This window comes from Gambusia affinis, linkage group LG01 (genome assembly GCF_019740435.1).
Source record: "Gambusia affinis linkage group LG01, SWU_Gaff_1.0, whole genome shotgun sequence".
Lineage (NCBI taxonomy): Eukaryota > Metazoa > Chordata > Actinopteri > Cyprinodontiformes > Poeciliidae > Gambusia > Gambusia affinis.
Window position 1 is genome coordinate 11,672,418 of NC_057868.1, and position 19,903 is coordinate 11,692,320.

At 37.7% G+C, this 19,903-nt stretch overlaps 1 protein-coding gene across 1 annotated transcript in view; it reads left to right on the top strand.

Annotated features, from left to right (window-relative positions):
• The window catches only part of cacna1db (calcium channel, voltage-dependent, L type, alpha 1D subunit, b), a 93,498-nt gene that overhangs the window by 57,807 nt on the left and 15,788 nt on the right, over nt 1–19,903 (top strand). Inside the window, 25 exon segments of the mRNA XM_044132308.1 lie at nt 853–1,005; nt 2,000–2,196; nt 4,059–4,162; nt 4,253–4,422; nt 7,671–7,745; nt 9,415–9,502; nt 10,093–10,115; nt 10,118–10,246; nt 10,364–10,589; nt 10,906–11,113; nt 11,282–11,402; nt 11,784–11,898; nt 12,019–12,073; nt 12,210–12,270; nt 12,694–12,841; nt 12,993–13,122; nt 14,477–14,536; nt 14,625–14,684; nt 17,157–17,263; nt 17,520–17,607; nt 17,768–17,875; nt 17,954–18,006; nt 18,749–18,895; nt 19,093–19,294; nt 19,410–19,568. Of these exon segments, the coding sequence (XP_043988243.1) occupies nt 853–1,005; nt 2,000–2,196; nt 4,059–4,162; nt 4,253–4,422; nt 7,671–7,745; nt 9,415–9,502; nt 10,093–10,115; nt 10,118–10,246; nt 10,364–10,589; nt 10,906–11,113; nt 11,282–11,402; nt 11,784–11,898; nt 12,019–12,073; nt 12,210–12,270; nt 12,694–12,841; nt 12,993–13,122; nt 14,477–14,536; nt 14,625–14,684; nt 17,157–17,263; nt 17,520–17,607; nt 17,768–17,875; nt 17,954–18,006; nt 18,749–18,895; nt 19,093–19,294; nt 19,410–19,568 (2,987 nt within the window).

The window sequence follows — 19,903 nt, forward strand, 5'->3', positions numbered from 1 at the left end:
GTTCCAGGCTTCTGCTTCTTCTATGTTTATTCAAATCTCGCAGCCTCACGCATGTACACAAATCTCGCGATAACTTCCAACAAAATAATTCGAGTCGAAATAAAATACAATCATTTAACACAAATCTTAAAACATGAACCAAACAACTTAGAATACGTTATTCTAATTTTTAGAAATAAACATAAAATTTTTCAAGAAATAAATTATTTTAGTGACACTTACAATTAGACTGAAAATGTGTTTTTCAGCTCGGCTGTCATCGGATATTTGTCTATGTGGGCTCGTTTGTGCAGTTTAATTACACACAGAAAAACAACGTCAGGGCTTTTGTGGACATCATGTCATTATGAGAGATAGTAGAAGGATTTAAGAGGCTGTTAGTTTTCATGTGTGTTCAGCTGCTTTACATACGGGATGTTGTTGATACACTAATTGATATTTGGATGATCATTATTTCCCCAGTAGTGCGTCTTATATTTTACTTGAGTTCAAACAGTCAGTGTTTTGATTTTATTCACAGATAATTGTTTAGTAATTTAGATCCAACACTTCATATGCTGGATTATTGTGTTTTGCTTTTGTATTTGAAAAAAGCTGAAAATTAGTTTGATTCAGAAATTTAATGTTAAAATTTATTAGATGTGCAATTTTGAAACTATGTTTTCTTTTTTCTTTTCAATATAAACCTTTTCTGAGATTAATCATTTATAAAAACTCAATCTCGCTGTAGCTTGAACTTTAATAATGACAGCATCCAACCGTCCAAAATGTAACGAAGGACATACGTTTATTATCAGAAAATAAATAAACGTTATGATTTGCTGAGACTTTGACTAATGTGTGTGCTCACAGGTTTACAGGTGGTTTTAAACTCCATAATCAAAGCCATGGTTCCCCTCCTTCATATTGCTCTGCTGGTCCTCTTTGTAATCATCATCTACGCCATCATCGGCCTGGAGCTCTTCATTGGAAAGATGCACGCCACATGCTTCGTCATAAAATCAGGTCTTTATTTCATTATTCTGTTAGCTTCTGTCTTTCTTTTGCACTAAACCGACATAGTGTGGATCTGAGATTACCACAGATACAGGATTTAATCCCTGGGAATGAATGGAATAATGCACCTTGTATGTGAATGGTGACAAGCAGCTGAGAACAGGACACCACAGCAGATGGTGGATTTAATCCTGTGATTAAATGACAGATATATAGCTGTTATGTAACAAGCTCATTCTTTGACTTATTATCGGTTGCAAAATAGCACAATCATTCAAGAATTGTGCTCATGTTTAAAGATAAATGAGTGTAAATGTAAAATGAAAAAATTTAGAGCGAGAGAGATTCTTGCTGTTGGAAAGTTAAAGTAAGTCAAAACAGTATCTGGGCATATGTGTAATCTATTTTATTTAACTGGGAGTGAAAACAAAGAACTTTTTTTATGAAGTTATTGCATCAGTTGTTAAAAAAAGAAAATATTAACTGACCAAGCTTTTCAGATTATAACAATATGTCTGCTTTTGAAGGACAGTGTTGTATTTTATCCTAACTCAAAATGTAAAATATGTTCATATTCAGATATTCATATTCAGTATATTATTGTCAATGTGCAATTTAGCGTTGATATTGCTCTCAAATTTGTTAGTTTTAATGACGTTATGTGTAATTTGTATGAGGCTAAACGATAATAGCTTAAAATGAAACTGAAAAAAGAAATCTGTCAAAGTTTCCATCAAAAAATATGCAGTAGCCTGAATTAGATGAATCATTTTTTTTTTACCTTAAGAATGAAGTCAACTTTAATCGTTAAGACACATGCAGATGTGCAATGATGTAAGGTGAATATGGATGAAATAGCTGAGATTTGGAGTGTTTTCATGCTGATTGCATTTCTCTCTGTGTTAAACTCCAATCATCTGCTGTAAAGGTAAAACGGTGACTCAGTTTTGACTTGTCTTTAGCGTTCGGTGTGCTCTCTACATGTTTGTGTTCTCGCCTCCAGGAGCCCTGGCAGAAGAGGAGCCCGCGCCGTGCGCTGTCTCAGGGCACGGCCGCCGCTGCCTGGCCAATGGCACCATTTGCAGAGAGGGCTGGCAAGGCCCCAACAACGGCATCACCAACTTTGACAACTTTCTGTTTGCCATGCTCACCGTTTTCCAGTGTATCACCATGGAAGGCTGGACCGACGTTCTCTACTGGGTAATTGAATGTCACAAAAATGACTCAGAAGACTGAATATGCCACCAATTTTTGACTTTTTATTTAAAGCACGGTCACAATATTTGTACTGAAATATATCGGAAGCCTATGCGATATAGAATCTAAGCAACCTCACATGGGTCACACTCACATGACAATGATTTGTTTCAGAGCTGCAGCCTGGACAGTGGCTTTCCTTTGAATAAACAAGTGTCATCGATTTAAAAAGCTAGCCTCCCTTGAAAACTCTCAGCTTCTTATTAGCAAAAACCAGAAATGGCTTTTAATTAGCCAAAACACTTATGAGCTTTATCTCAGTCCTCCCACTCATTAGCCAATGGTGACCCTCATCTGTGAAATAATGAACTTCTCCCTCTTTCTCTTCCTCTGCCGTCGTCCTGTTGTCCTTTTTTCTTCCTATCCACACATTTTTACTGCTCTTTCCGTGTATGCGTTGCCATGGCAATTTCATTTCAGTGTTGGTGTTGTGTTGCTGGAGAGAAGAAGCTCTGACAAACCTAAAACAATAAAGAATTGATTTATGGATAGATGGTTATTTATGTTACGTGCGCCATGTGACCTGTTCTACTTGAATTGGCCAACTTTAACAGTTCATGCATGGTGGGTCGGTATTTAGTACTTTATGAGTGAAGCTGTGTAGAAACTCAATTGATCTCCATCTACAAAAAACAAAAACAAACAAACAAACAAAAAAACCCAAAAAGGAAATAAAAGCCAATTTTCCATGTATTGGAGAGCAAGGATGCACTGATCAGAAATCATTTCCGTTGCCATACTTTGTAAAGCTCTGACTTGCTGATTCCAGTTTCGGATTTTTCTTTTAGAACTATAAATCACAAAACATTTTTTTAACTACAACTTGCATTGATTAAAAATACATATTTTATAGTGTAAAATAAAGCAATGGCTTTATAAGCAAAGGCTTTATGATTAGTAGATGGTTTCTTGGAGCAGTTTACTGAGTTATGAAGACCAAAGCATATCTGTGTGTGTGTATAAAGACATGAACACTGGCTAAATTAAATCAGATTTTATTTTATCTCATGCACATGCCTGAGAGAAAAGAGTCATAGATCACTAATTAAAAGTTCCTAATCTCTTTGATCAATTTTTAAAAAAAGTACATTTTGATAAAAAAAAGGCTATATTTCTTTTAATTAGGGGTGCCAGTAAGTTTTGTTCAAAAATGTAAAACAATCAGAAAATAAATGTTAATTATTTCCTAATATGCAAATTCTTTTTCAATATTAAATAAATGTAATCAAGCTAAAGGTTGGATTTTTACTAAAATGTATTAGAGTGACATGTTACTACTTCAATAAAATATAAATAGGTTTATTTAGATTTTGTATTTATCTTTTATGTAACGTTTCTAAAATCTTTGCTGTCCCATTACATTTTTGATCACTGCTTCATTTTTGTACTTAAAGGGATTTTTGTGTTCCTCTGTAAGTAGTTGAACAATTTCCATGAAGGACGAATATTACACAGGGAATAATATGACATGCCTATAAAATATAAAAGAATGTTATGAAAACCAGTAACCAACATAAACTATATGTTAAAGGAGCACCAATCTAAGGAACATTAAAGTAATGTACAAAGGAAAAGGCACAACAGAAACAACACAGAGGAATAAACTGAAGCCAGATCTGAGTAAATAATAAGAAAATTATCTAAACTGGAAACACAGACATCTAAAAACCTTCAGATCATAAAACATCGTCCCAAATCAGTACTTTTACTTATGTGTATTTCATTTTTTAAAGAAATCTCAAGTAGATACTTAGGCAAAGATTTTCCTAAGTGAGCTAACACTGATTAAACATTTTGCAATGCAGATGAATGATGCGATGGGCTTTGAGCTGCCGTGGGTCTACTTTGTCAGTCTGGTCATCTTTGGATCCTTCTTTGTTCTGAACCTGGTCTTGGGAGTGTTGAGTGGGTACGTTTACATTTTTACTAACCACTTTTCAGACAGAAAAGTGAAAAAAAAAAAACCCAAACCCTACCTTATCTCTTTTTCTCCTTGCAGAGAGTTTTCCAAAGAGCGTGAAAAGGCCAAAGCTCGCGGCGACTTCCAGAAGCTGCGCGAGAAGCAGCAGCTGGAGGAGGACCTTAAGGGCTACCTGGACTGGATTACGCAAGCCGAGGACATAGACCCCGAGAACGAGGAGGAGGGGGACGAGGAGGGAGAGCGCAATCGTGAGTTACCCAGAGCTTGTTGATTGCTGTTTGCTCCGTGTGTTACAGCAGAGAGAATCCGCCCAGGACTCCCTCTGCTGTATTTATTTAAATAATACAATAATTATTTAAAATAATTTTCCTCTTCAGTCTTTCAAAGTTACTGGATGCTTGTGAATTTTCACCATCAATTCACCACTCAACAAACGATTGTTAAGTTTAAATTGGAGGATTAAAAAAAAGACATCTAAAACCTTACGTTTGGATAATTTCATGTTTGTAATTTTTACAAATTTGTTTTGTTTGTTTTGTGGACATCTGAAAGACAGATGAAGGAAGAGCCCTGTTTACATAATCAGTAATTATGCGGTTACATAATAAACTTGGGATGGTGCAGGAACCATCTTTCTTCTTTTTTTTTTTTTTGCAAGAAAATCATGCAAATCTTATCTTCTGTGCACTGATAGCTCTACCGCGCCTTGCAGTCAGTTCACATGCACCTGTCAGTGTTCATGTTCTCCAGTATCTGCACTGCTTTTACCACTGCTGCTGCTGCTACTGCTGCTGCTGTTGTGGTGATAACACACTAACGTTCTCTCCTTGATTCTTGCAGTATGTGTGTGTGTGTGTGTGTGTGTGTCTTGAAGGGATGTCGTATAGGGGGGAAGTTATGACCATTCCAAGGGCCCCTGACCAACAGGGGGCCCTCTGCAATTTATTTATTTATTTATTTTTCATAGAAATAAAAAAAATTGGGGCCCTGTCAATTACAAAATTAATCATATTGTGTTTTCGAAAATAGTTTTTAGCAGTAAAAATCTAATGTTGCCTCTCCCAGACCAAAAAGCTCACATCCATATTTGCACTGAACCCCCCTGGATCTGCATGAAATGGTTCGTTCCTGCTTGGAGCGCTTGACGGTGACGGTGCTCAGCAGCAGTCAGTGGAAAACAAGAACAACTGTGGCTGTTACTGTGCTGCCAAGTAAAATAATAAAGTCAGGTTTTCAAAAAATAAATAAATAAAAAGAGAAATAGTGAGAGAAAAAGAAAAAGACGAGAGTGTCAATGTGTAACCCAGTTTTTCTTAATGTACTGCAGCTTGAATAAAATGCAACTACATAGCATTTTTTGAGAAGTCTGGATTGTTTTATGTATATTTTGCACATTGTCTGTGACTTTTGCTCTTGGGGAGAGATTTTTCAGTAGTCTAAAATTAATTTAATTCCTTTTCCCGTTTATTAATTTAAGCAACCTACTTACATACTGTATGTCGACTGTTTCATGTTAAATTCATGAGCAGTAAATATTGTGCTAGTATCTGTATTGCACCAAAGAAAGCAGGGCCGTCGGAAGCCTTTAAAATTGTGACGCTTTTGATTGGTCAGATAGACTCAACATATTGTAACAGCAGCTGCGCAGGGGGGCCCAATTAAATTTTTTGTCAAAGGGCCCAAGATTCCTGGCGGCGCCCCTGGTGTCTTGTAAATACTGCCTGTAGAATGCCACTAACATCAGATGTTCCCTCTTTTCCTCACCTCTTCCTCCCATATGTTGCCACACATCTTTCTTGTTTTTAACAACTGTTTACTTCCCTAACTCCTGTATTTCACGTTCTCACTTAAGTTTTGTTTACAGCTAATCATCCTCAGTTTTAGAATGTCATATGTGGTTATTGTGTCCAGAAATCATGAGGGGAGAGACCTGACTAGTGTTGAAGAAAGAAATAGTACTAAGTTAGCTTAATTTGGAAAAAGCTTGGCTCTCTATTTCTTACTATTTCCCGGGTCCTTCCAGCGAGGAGTGTGTGCCAATCAGGAGCAACATGCGTGATGACGTCACAGAGTTACAGCGTTTAATCTCACAACAAGCAACGTATGAGTTAACAAGAAAACTGCAGAGTTACAGAGACATACATTCATTACCTGAGACAAAAGAATTAAAACAAAGACAGAGACAGAGAAAGAAAAAGCAAAGACATGTCTTTGGAGAAGGCTGATGCCAAAACGGCAGGAAATAACAGCGATCTAAATTATTAACATTGTGGACTAACTTTTTATAGTGAAGGCGTTTCTCTCCTTGTTAATGTATTCAATTAAGGCGTACCCCTGGTTCGACCAACCAGGAGCTCTGTATGACCAATTAGAAGTTACCTTGGAGACTCATAAAAACTTAGAGCCTCCCTAATTTACGCAAAAGATCAAAGGCCATTTGGTTTCCGAGAGGACAAAGGAGCAGGGGCAGCTGCGTCCTGGTCTTCTGGCTCTAAGGCCATTTGGGCAAATAAAAGCATACAACAAGACTTCACAGATACCTGTGAAATTCGGAGTGCCTCCCGGCCAAATCAAGTAATTTAGTTTAAGGAAAGATTATCTTCACAAACCTAATTCTGGTCTACTGCATTCAGCATTTTCCAAAGATTTAAGTCCTTGCCTTATCACATAAAATCCTGAACAGTTTTCTAATACTAACAACACATTTTCATTGAAACAATTTCCATTTGGTTCAGATATTATCATAGACAGTACAATTTTCAAATACATTCAGCATTCACCATTCTAAACTTAGATAATGCACTTTAATTATAAACTTGCTATTAATACTTAGAAAACTGTTAGTGATCTCAACATTCTATGTTGCATTTTAGTTTAAACCCTGCCAGATGTGGTTATAAAACCTTTTGATGTTCTGTGAAGCCAATCGGCTTCTGCCCTGCACTAGATGCTAATTTCGTGGCTTCCTGAGCCCTGATAACAATCCTAAAAGATCTCCTTTGATCTGCATCTAGTTCCTGACCTTTGACATTTACTCTGGTGGATAATTTCCTGTAAATTCTTAACAGAATATCTGTTTAAAACTAAGAAATTTATACAACATAGAATGCTCAAGATACCTTTTACACATGACATAAAATTAACTGTTTAAAGCATTAGAAATAATCATTTTTCTTAACACTAGTTAGGTTTATTGACCTTCATTATAGCTAACACTGTTTAATAACTAATAATCTCATAAAAAACAACCCGTGGATCAGTTACTGGGGAAGGAATGTCATTATGTTTATTATTATTCTCCACAGTAAGGACAGATTTAAAATTTAAATCATTTTTTTCTGTAGTTTATCAGTGATTTTCTGGATACTGTAGCTGCATCAGTAGTTTGTTCTGCAGTTGCCTCTTTCTGTTCATTCCTCTCTCTTGTTCTGCTTTGTGTTGACTCACTGCTTCCTCTGCTGTCTGGCTGTGTGAACTGCATGTTGATAACACCAAGGGGTCACGCTGGCTGACCTCACTGAGAAGAAGAAAGGAAAGTTTGGCTGGTTCTCTCAGTCCACAGAGACACAGGGTAAATGTATTTGTGTGCACCTGAGCGCGGGAGCGTCGGGAAGACTTCATCTGTCCCCTGTGTGTGTTCATGAGGACATTTCACCTTTGTCCTGAAGAGTGTCTTTGCATAGATGGGCTTGGTTTGCTGTATGCTTTGTGCACTTTGTTGCTTTATGCTGTTTTATTCTGCATGGTCCCTGTCATCATCATCCTCATTTTTATCATCATCTATAATTGTTTTCTTTAATGCTAAAGTCATATTCTAGTGTAAGAAGAATATATTTTGAGCAAAAAACGAAATAAAATAAATTAACTGAAGTGATTATAAACTACCAGATGCAAATGTCTATTGAGAGGTGGATAATCTTCCAACGTAAACCCTTCTATAAGCATTGGTGAATAGTTACAATAAAAGCCAGATAAAAGCCGTCATACTGGTTCTGAGTACACAGTCAAAGGTGTAAAAGTCTTCAAATAGGTTCAGTAGTTATAATTAACTGCAAATATAATTATTTGAAACTGAACAATTTATTCCAATTATTACTGGAGTTATGTTCTGTCCTGGCTAATGAGGATTAAACGCAGATCTTCCTTATCTCAACTGCATTTTCTTCTTATTTCCCTGTTTTTAAGAGTTTCTGAGAGAAAATGGGCCACTTAGTGGTGATTTTGTTGAAAACAAAAACACAAAAAACAAATTTAGCATGAGATTTTTTTAATATGGGTATAAATGTGTCTTTGGAATGTTGCCCCAAGATTTTACTTAGCAAATTATATTTTTCTTGGCATGAATCAGAAGTGTTAGTGTAAAGGTTGTTCGTCATTCATTGTTGTATCGAACATGTTGATTATTTATCAATAATGTGGTTTTTTTCTGCATGCACAAATAATTCCATTTTCAGTATTTTATAAATGTTTTGATCCCATGTCTATGAAAACCAACACTTACTGCAGTGCAGAGACCATATATCGCAATATAAAATAGAAATATAATAAAGCTTTACATTTCAACCGAGCGTTTAGCAAAGTTCAGATGTTTGGATTACAGCTCTTATTTCACTCTGATGCATTTGTTATAACTATTTCCATGCAGATAATTTAAAACAAATTTTCTGCAATAAGAACTTTTCTACTCTGATGCAATTCCAGGGAATTAGAGATCAGCCTAATTTGTGATAAACTGATATCTAGTATCTGGCTTTGAAAATATGCTAATCTGATTTGATTATAATCTATAGTAATTGATAACAGTCAGCACATTCTATTCAAAGTTAGGATAACTGTTAACTTTGTGAAGACATCACACAGATAGTTTAGCTTCCCCCTTTAAAAAATTAAATAAATTTATGACCATCAGAGATACCACAATACTGGCTCTACATACCACGATGCAAGCAAGAAACTTGCAACGTCTCAAAAGAAATTGGTGTTTCTCAGTTTTTTGCTTGTAATGTTTCATTTTATGTTGGTTTTCGGAAAGGTCAGGGATCTGAAAAAAGAACATCTTTTATAAGCTTATTGCTCAGCTAAACCACGAAGGAATTAATGCCAAAAAGAAAAAACGCTTTATTAAAAAAAAATAAAAAAAATTGCCAATGAAATAAAATTGTAAGTCACGTAAAATTTGTAAGCTTTTTCATGCAATTCTTTTTTTCTTTTTACATTTGTATGTGTGTGTGACTCTGCAGCCAGCATGCCCACGAGTGAGACAGAGTCGGCGACCACAGACAACCATAATGGAGAAGAGGACAAATCTCTGTGCTGTGGACCGTTATGGTGAGTTTGACACATCACACCACAAATCAGTTATGGGAAAAGTTTTTCGTCAAGTAGCTCACAGCTGACGCAGAAGTTTCCCTTTAGAGGGAAAATGGTCACCAAGGGAGACAGTTCTGAAACGCGGCGTGAGTCGGTTGGGAATCAAGTCACGCTGACATAAGCTGTAGATTCCACTACCGAGTTTGCGTTTTACCGTGCTTCCCATTTTTATTTTAAAAATGTCTTGTCTATTTCCACCAGTCAGAAAATAACTAAATCAAAGTTCAGGTTAGTACTGTGCTGTGGTGCTGCATGCTCTTCTTCTCATCGTGCATGATCAATTCTGGTCACGTATTTGAATCATTCTGATCCCTGCTTTTTTCATCCTTACGTTTCTTTCCCTGATGGCACCAGCAATTCAACGCTGTTCCATGTTGACCTAAAGTCCAGCCGTCTGCTCCTGATCGGTTTTGATCCACTCGCATTTTCCGTGATAGAATTCCTTGATTTCAACAAATGATCCTTTTTGCATGTAGCGTAGATCGTAACTTTTCCCTTTACATCTTCTAAGCTGACGGAGAAAATATTTCAAACTGATTCTCTGTCAGTCGGCAGTGGCGACGGTGGAACCGCTTAGGAAGTGCCGGGCGGCCGTGAAATCCGTGACGTTTTATTGGCTCGTCATCATCCTGGTGTTCCTCAACACTCTCACCATTTCCTCAGAGCACTACAACCAGCCCGAATGGCTAACAGAAGTGCAAGGTGTCTGTTTTACCTTTTACATTCTGTTTGCTTTACTTTCACCATGATAAAATCCAATATACTACAACCGTTATATTTCTACAGAAAGCATTCATTTTCTCTCTGTCTCTGCTCCAGATGTAGCCAATAAGGTTCTTCTGGCTTTGTTCACTCTGGAGATGCTCGTGAAGATGTACAGCTTGGGGCTCCAGGCCTACTTTGTGTCGCTGTTCAACCGCTTTGACTGTTTTGTGGTGTGTGGAGGAATCGTGGAGACCATACTGGTGGAGCTGGCCATCATGTCTCCGCTGGGGATCTCGGTTTTGCGCTGCGTGCGCCTCCTTAGGATCTTCAAAGTTACGCGGTAAGCATATTTTACACTAATATTTGTTCATGTCATGAAGGCTAAAGTCTGCTGCACAAATAAAAGCAGAAATAAAAAAAACAAAAAAACAAAATGGCTTATGGAACTATGAAAAGAGACTTAAATAAGGGAAATCAAATAGTGTTTTATGGTAAGGGTGTGTTCCAGTCTTAGCTGCTTAAGATTGAAGACGCAGTACACAAGCTGCAATTTTTTCCGTTTACTAGACTTTATTTTTCTCTATAAGACAAAAGGAATAGCGAAAGAAAAAACGGGAAAAGGAAAGAAGGCGAGTTAAACTCTCTGTCTTCTTCAGTCACTGGGCGTCTCTTAGTAACCTGGTGGCCTCCCTGCTCAACTCCATGAAGTCCATCGCCTCCTTGCTGCTGTTGCTCTTCCTCTTCATCATTATTTTCTCCCTGCTGGGCATGCAACTCTTCGGAGGCAAATTCAACTTTGATGAGACGGTGACCAAAAGAAGCACATTTGATAATTTCCCCCAGGCCCTCCTCACCGTCTTTCAGGTTTGTGTTTGCGAGAATCAGAGACGAACCGAGGGCTTCATCACATGTCAAGCATGTCTTATGACATTCCTTTTCAATATCTGGAAATAATTACTGCGAATAATGCCGTTCGACCAGAATCAGGTGCTTCAGTGTTATTCTCCTAATATTTTTCACGCCGTTCACCAGATCCTGACAGGCGAGGACTGGAACACCGTGATGTATGACGGCATCATGGCGTACGGTGGTCCGGCGTCCTCTGGCATGGTGGTCTGCATTTACTTCATCATCCTCTTCATCTGTGGAAACTGTATCCTACTCAATGCAATCACACACTCGCATCGCCCAGACACTGCCTTGAAACACTAGTTACACCCACAAAGTTTTTCGAGTTTGACAAATTGTCTGAAATTAGGACTTACTGTGACAGACCATCACAAAGTAAAGCATAACTATGAGGTGGAAGGAAAATGACGAATGGTTGTTGAACATCTTACAAATATAAATCTGATAAGTGTGGCATGTTTTTATATCCGGTCACATACATTTAGCTGAAATTACAACTTTTGCCAAATTGAAAAAAGCTCATTTAACTGAACTGATCCATTTCTGTGAAGCCTGTGGAGATTTTTATTTGGCTTTTTAAAATTTCGGTAAGTGTTTTTGTCTTTTCTGTAACTCACTTGATCAGACATCCTGCTGAATGTGTTCTTGGCCATCGCTGTTGATAACCTGGCTGATGCAGAGAGCCTCAACACTGCACAGAAAGAGGAGGAGGAGGCCAAAAAGAGAAAGAATAGTGTTAAGTATGGCTTCATTTGACATATTTTACTTCATTTGAGAGTTTTTTTATTTTATTTCCATCTGCAAAAAATAAAAATAGAAAAATTACATTGGAGGTTTTAAACTTTATTCATTGCCAACAGGGACTCAAACACCGAGAAGAAGAGGATTGAGATAACTGAAGACGGGAAAACAACGGTAAAATGCAAATTAGCTTGAGCCCTCAGACAATTTAGATGACCAAATCCCAGCACTACTCTGTTAGTGTTAGATATTTTTCTTTTTTGTATTAAGAAACCTGTAAAAAACCCAAATTATTCTAAACATCTTCTAGATGCCAACAGAGGCCTTGCTAGAGGGGGACAAAGAATCGTTTACTACCGTCGACTCACCAGGTGAAGAACCTTTTTTGACAGATGAGATTTAACTGGTTTGAGTTTAACAATACATGTGAATAATATTCTCTGTACTTTTTTTTCTTTAGAAACAACCATTTTGAAATAATAATAATAATAATAAAAAGCTTTAAACAAATAACCTTGTTTTGTTATGTAAATGTTTGTGAATCAATAATGCACATAAAATAGAAAACATAAATAAATTTAAAAAAAACCCCAGCAGGAAACGCAAAAATAAAGGGAAATAGTTGCAGATTTTCTTTGCTGTTTACAGAGTTTATCAGCAATACAATCAATCTAGCAAAGAAATAATCTAGATATTTACTTTTGTGATTAAACATGTTTATATTTTTTAGTAAGGCAGTTTTATTGTGGTGCAAGCAATAGAGAGCATTATGATACTGAGCTACTGTTTTACAGGTGATGATGAAGATGATGATAATAATAGGAACCTCCCTGAAGCCCCGCCGGGCCCCCGGCCCCAGCGACTCTCTGAACTCACCATGAAGGAGAAGATCCCACCCATCCCGGAGGGCAGTGCGTTTTTCATCTTCAGCAGCATCAACCCGTGAGTCCGATGCCTGGAATCAGAACAGGCACTTTCTCTGTTCAAAAAACAAAAAATCTGAAATCCATTATGATAGGTGCTGCAGAGAAAAAGAAAACCTAAAATGTATCAATCTGATATTTTCCTCCCTCTGTCTCCTCTGTTTCTGCAGGTTTCGTGTGCTCTGCCATAAGCTCATCAACCATCAGATCTTCACCAACCTGATCCTGGTCTTCATCATGCTCAGCTCCGTTTCCCTGGCGGCCGAGGACCCCATCCGCAACTTCTCCGCTCGCAACATTGTACGTAAAACCACGTTGACCTGTGAGAGGGAGGCTTGAAATGCTAACTGTAGCTCATGAAGAGTCTTTTTTACAGAGGACTTTACCACACGCCAGGAGAAGCACAGCCAGGGATGAAGCCTGTCTTTACACTTTTGTTTATAACATTGACATGGATGCTTCAGTTGAGAAGACTGGCATTAACGTGTATTAACTCTCTGCTTCAGTAGAAGCAAAAATATGTTCTCAAAACAATGTACTTGGCCAGATTGCTCGACTCTTATATGTCTAAATAATTTTTTTTTCCCCCAAATGCTTCCTTCCTTATTAAACTGGTTGAAGTCAGTTCTGAGTTTCAATCAGTGGTGTGATGATAGGTTTTTGGGATAGTCCCAATGATAACTGGAACCTTCAGGAAAATATTAGCAGTTTTAAACGTTCTCAAAATATCATAGGATTACAATCATTAGATAGCTGTTAAATATCCACTGTCATGAATTCACGCTTTTCAGGGCAAAGTTGCTCATTGAAAAGACTTTTTCCTGCTCTTGATTAACACATCTGATACAGACTGTAGTGGTTGAAAATGGGAAAGCTCTCTGAGAATGACAGAAACATCATGACAACAGGAAAAAAAGAGATGAATGAAAAGATGTCTCATTGCAGTAGAGTAGTAGTAGCTACTCTATTCAAATGATATGATATTGATATCTATTATATTCCTCTATCATCACCACCTGCTAGTGCAGCACAGATAATGCAGAGTTTCTGATTGGAACCTGACAAACCCCAAAAACGCAGATGTTTTTTTATTTTCTACAAAGGGGTGAAAAATATAAGTAGAAAGAAAATAGCTGGATAGTGTAAAAGTTTTGATAGAGATAGTGGCTTTAAAACCCTTAAAAACAAGAATTTAATTTGATCCTAAAAATGACGGGAAGCCAGAATAGGGAGGCCAGTGGGGTGTGATGGGACCTGACTGGTATTATTAGCCGATTCCGCCATGATGGACTGTCCGAGGAGCTGTCAGGTGGATTGTGACAGGAACACGTCATAAACAACTTTGGGGTTTTTGTGCTGTGCATTGGAGAAAGTAAATCTGTCTCTCCTGAAATCACTGCACAGACCTTTCCTCCCAACAGTAACTCCAGGCGGGAGCTAAAATCAAACCGCTACCTCCAAACTTTATCCTTTACACTATGACTGCAGAAGTGATTGATCATAAAAACAGCTTCTACATTCAAATGTTACCCAGTGGGGATTTGCTTCTGTTTTGTATTTGTCTAAACAACATTATCTTGCAGCAACAAGTGTTTAATAGACCACTTTGTGTGTTGACCTGCAATGACTTGAACTTGTGCATTGCTTTTTGCAGATACTTGGTTATTTTGACTATGCTTTCACCGCAATCTTTACTGTTGAGATCCTGTTGAAGGTAAATGTCCTGTGTGTGCTGTGCTGTGCTGTGTTGGGTAGAGCTTCAGTAACCCTGCGTGCTTATGTCACTCTGATTGCCTTCTCAGATCCTAGGCTATGCAGACTATGTCTTCACTAGTATGTTTACATTTGAGATCCTTATTAAGGTAAACAACAGCGACTGTCGTGCCGCCTCAACAGCACCTCTCAGCTTGCTGCAAATGTCCTCCTTCTCGTCGTTTTTTTTAATGTTAGGAAAGTAATGGCTGCCTGCTCATTTTTGTCGTCCAGACACTACGACACGTTTTATGTCAGTTTTTTCCCCCTTGTTTGTCAAAAACATGATTTGCTTTATGGCCAACGTTTCCTAATCATCTCTAGCCACCGCGCTGTCCACAATTATTAACACCCCTGATTAAGATGTGCAGTAATTTAGACTGGGTGACTGCAAGATTTTTTTTGCTGCAGTTCTAGAGATTTGTCTTTCTCACGCCGACCTCGCTGTTATAGTTCGATATGTCACAGCGATATCTTGAGCATTTCCAGTTATTAGCCCATTAATGTCAGGACAATATCACTGTGACAACAGCACAAGTTTAAACAAGTAGCTATTTTTTAATGGAAAAGAAAAATGACCAAAAATACTTCTTTGTTGCATCATAGATACATATCAGAAAATTTGCAATTTGATTAAAAGTTTCCAGACACTCTGTTTAAAAATGACATGATGTGCTACGAAAATTATAACAGGAACATTTATTTTCCAGTATATGCTCCCCACTGGAAAAATTGTTGAGCGTCTGATTCATTTTCCCACTGTTGCAAAAAAAAAAAAAAAAAAAAAAAAAAGTGGTATTTTTTTCAATTATTGTCTCAAATTAAGATTTAATTTTAAAAATTATTAAGAAAAATTAATAATTATGAGAATATTTAAAGGAAAATACATTTATTGCCAGAATATTTACATCTTTATCAGGGGTTCCTGTAAGTGAAAAAGTAAGTAAAGATCTCCAGAATAAAATCGCTTTAGTAAATCAACATTACAGTTTAAAAAAAAAAAAAAAAATTAAAATTATAGTAGTTTTTTACTTTTTGTAACAATAAAGTAGCACTGGATTACTTTACCGCCTGACTAAATATTAGAGTCAGTGTTTTTTTGTTTGTTTGTTTTTTGCTTACCATTTCTCCAGATAATAAACTTAATGATTCAACATTCAGAAATAATCTGCGGTAATCACAGTTACTGTTCAGTCCTTTCCCCCCATCTCGTTTCTCGCTGCATGTCAGGTAACTCTCCTTTGCAAAGGCTTGAGATTAATAGCCCAAAACAGGATATGTGTGTTGCAGTGTTAGGATTATTCTGTGTAGTGAATAGATGTAAGGACTTCTGCTCTCCTTGTCATGCGTCAATATTGTTGCATTGTTTGTAGCTCACATGTGTCTGTCAGAGTGTGTGTGTGCAGAACTGCACATGCATGCATGTCTGTATGTTTTCAATTTAAATGCATTTGATTAGCCAAGTGGATAAAGCATGGGCCAGAATGAAATTTTCACTGTATGTTAAACTTGTTCAAAAATGTCAAGGCTTCACAGTATTTACACAAAAGTGTGAAAAAAGTGCAACATGAACTGACTACTTTATGGGAAACAAATGCTTCTATAGAAACGGTGATATTACAGATAACACAGGTGTTGACCCCAACTCTTAATCGCAGTTAACTCAAGATTCAACAACGTGGGAAATTATCCTCAATAAAAAATAATCATTTTTTGAAAACTGTTTTTGAAAACTCTTTTAGTATTTATTGTAATTATCTCAGTCTGATAATAGAATTTGTATGATGTGAAACCCATCAGGGTATCAAAACAGCAAAAATAAGGAAATATTTGAGGCTGCAAATGTTATTTCACAGAACTGTAGTTTCCCAACCAGAAACAATTTCCAATAGCCAAATTTCAGGTTTTTTTGGAAGTGTAGTATCCCTCATTCACTCAGCTGACCAGCAGTGTGTAGCAACAGCTGTAGCAACACTGTGCTGTGTTCACTCTATGCTTCAAAAACCTACAGAAATCAGCAGAGTGGATCTTTTGAACTTTGTGGCTTCTTGTTAAAAAGTTTCCTGAAAAACAACTTAAAACTATTAGATTGTAGTACAATAGTATAACTTTTTATTAACTTGGTATATCTCGCTTGCTGCAATTGGTCCAGGATTAATTATAAAATCGAAAAAATTAACGATAAATGCGTTTAGATTATACTAAATACCATGAGTGGTGACAAAAAAAATCCATTACTCAGTTTCACATTCAGTTTGGAATAAACCTAATAAAAAAAATTGTGGAATATACTAAATGTGCTTGAAAAATACACCTATGTAATCGGAGGAAAGGGAGGATGAGTAGCACCACACAACACAGTGATTGACAGCGCTAAGACCTGCTTCCTGGCTCTGATTGGTTATTTTTAGTTAGCACTGGGAGCACAGGGAGAAAGCAAAGGAGCTGAGTTATCTGTCTCAAACCATATAGTCAAGACATAGTGACAGTTTCAACAAATATGTAAGCTGTTGTTTTCTCTGCTTTGTGTTTGTGTCTTTGTGTGTAAATTTTGGTGTAATATTTTTCTCTTGCTTGTTTAGATGACGGCATTTGGAGCGTTCCTGCATAAAGGGGCATTCTGCAGGAACTATTTCAACCTATTAGACCTGCTGGTCGTCGGCGTGTCTCTTGTCTCCTTTGGTATTCAGTATGTATCCTCCCATCTCTCTGCATAAATGATTTGTTTTTCTTGGTAAAAATCACATTTTTGCCTAATGTTGTCAGTCAGCAGGTTTATTTGAGTAGTTTGAGTTTTAGCTAAAGATATTTCTTGTAGTTGAACACGAACGTGTCTTCTCTCACGTTGGTCCTGAAAATCAGAATAGATTATGACAAGGCTACTTGATTTGCCGAGTAGTATTTCAGATTATCTCAACTTGTTGTGTTTTTACCGCCCTCCGCAGGTCCTCCGCTATCTCAGTGGTGAAGATCCTCCGTGTTTTGCGGGTCCTCCGTCCGCTCAGGGCCATCAACAGAGCCAAAGGACTGAAAGTAAAAACAAACACTCCGTGAGGCCTGACGCCTGTGTGTTTCTCCACATGAGTGTGTCTGGTTCTCCCTGTGCTCTGAGTGTCTCTGTGAATGCCTGTGGCCCTGTTTCTGATGCAGCTGTGTATTTGAACTGACAGTTCATAACTTGGTCCCTCTGCAGCACGTGGTGCAGTGTGTATTTGTGGCCATCAGAACCATCGGCAACATCATGATCGTCACCACCCTCCTGCAGTTCATGTTTGCTTGCATCGGAGTGCAGCTCTTCAAGGTACAAGAGCACAAAGCCACAATTGTGCCACAATATTATTTCACGTAAAACCCTGATGTGTTACCTTGTCGTTTTTAGGGTAAATTCTACCGGTGCACAGATGATGCAAAGTCCAGCCCAGATGAGTGCAAGTTAGTTCTTCTCATCTCTTTCGGGGTCGCAGCTTCTGACTTCGCTTTTGCTTCCAAGGAGCAAGATATGATTTTGCTTTTGGCTTTTTTCCTGCCAAATTGTTAACATAATAATTTAGGATTTTATTAGAAACAGTCTTAATGCTTTTTGTTTGAAAAATTGTTAAAAAATTAAATAAATAACTCTTACAAATTAAGTATTCAGGCATAAAAGGCAGCTAAAATCAATGTCTGTCCTGGTCCATCGTCAAGGGAACGATTTTAAATTGGACTTTTAAATGTTTTATTGTAAAGTCCGTAAATAATTCAGGCGGTCAGTGTCAGTGTTCCTGAAGAGCAGAAAATTGTATTAGATCTAAGTCTTTGCTAAAATTTTGTTATTTCAAAATTTTCATGTTTTTGAAGATAAGATCGTTTAAGTGCTGTAGTTGTTTTTTAAGCTTGACATTTTTTTTAACTTGTCCTCTGCTTATCTACCCTCACACTTGTCTGTGCAGACCTTGGACATGTGGTGACATTCAGGTCAAAGGAAAATACAGGAAATGAATAGACAAGCAGCCAAAGTTGAAACAAGTATGATGAAAGACCTTCAGGGAGCTTAAAAACTATCAAAGCCATCGTAAAATATTGTAAAAATATCTGGCTGCCTGGAAGCAAATAATAAAAAAACAAGGAGAAGTTTAAAAGATTTGGACAGTGTTGTGCTTGTACATTAAGTGTCTAAAGATGGTTTTTAAAATAGGGGGACATACATTCTTTACAACAATGGGGACACGGCTCTGCCCATGGTGAAGGAGAGGATCTGGTACAACAGTGACTTCAACTTTGACAACGTCCTCATGGCCATGATGGCCCTGTTCACCGTCTCCACCTTTGAGGGTTGGCCCACGTGAGTATTGGTCCACTGTCAGTTCCAAAACCAAAGCAAAGTGATATTTACAGCTCTATTAATGCTGATGGCGACTGTTAATGCACTCTTAAATACGTGTATTTATCTAGTTATTGCTGATGTGTCACAGGGGAATCTCTATGTGAATAAAGCAGGTTATGCTCTGTGTTGTAACTGGATCGTGTTTGTCCCCACAGTCTGCTGTACAAGGCCATCGACTCTAACAGGGAGAACATGGGCCCCATCTACAACTACCGCATCGAGATCTCCATCTTCTTCATCATCTACATCATCATCATCGCCTTCTTCATGATGAACATCTTCGTTGGTTTCGTCATTGTTACCTTCCAGGAGCAGGGAGAGAAGGAGTACAAGAACTGCGAGCTGGACAAGAACCAGGTCGGTGGCTGCTGAAGAAGATCGACTTCAGAGGAATCTGTAGCTCTTTTCCAGTTTTCGCTCACGAGTCTGTTTGTCTGTCTGTTCCTTTTCAACACCCTCAACACCGCTACAGCGCCAGTGTGTGGAGTACGCACTGAAAGCTCGTCCTCTGCGCCGCTACATTCCCAAAAATCCCTACCAGTACAAGTTCTGGTATGTGGTCAACTCCACTGGCTTTGAGTACGTCATGTTTGTCCTGATCATTCTCAACACGCTGTGTCTGGCTATTCAGGTAAGTTCTCCTGGTAGGATTTATCATCCTAATTTAAAACGCTTGAATTAATATTGAACTTCTTCACATTTTGTCACATTGCCACCATAAGAATTACTATTTGTCGTTGGGGTTTTATTGTGACAGACCACCACTAAGTAACACATTTTGAACCAAAAATGGAAAAGTTACATGGTTTTCACAATGCATGTGCATTCTGCCCCGGTTATTGTGATTCTCATAAATAAAAATCCAGTGCGCCGGTTGACTTTAGAAGTAATTCAATAGCTGAACAGTCATTCTATGTTTAATCTCCCTATAAATGCAGTTGTTTGTTCCAACATGCATTTGTATAT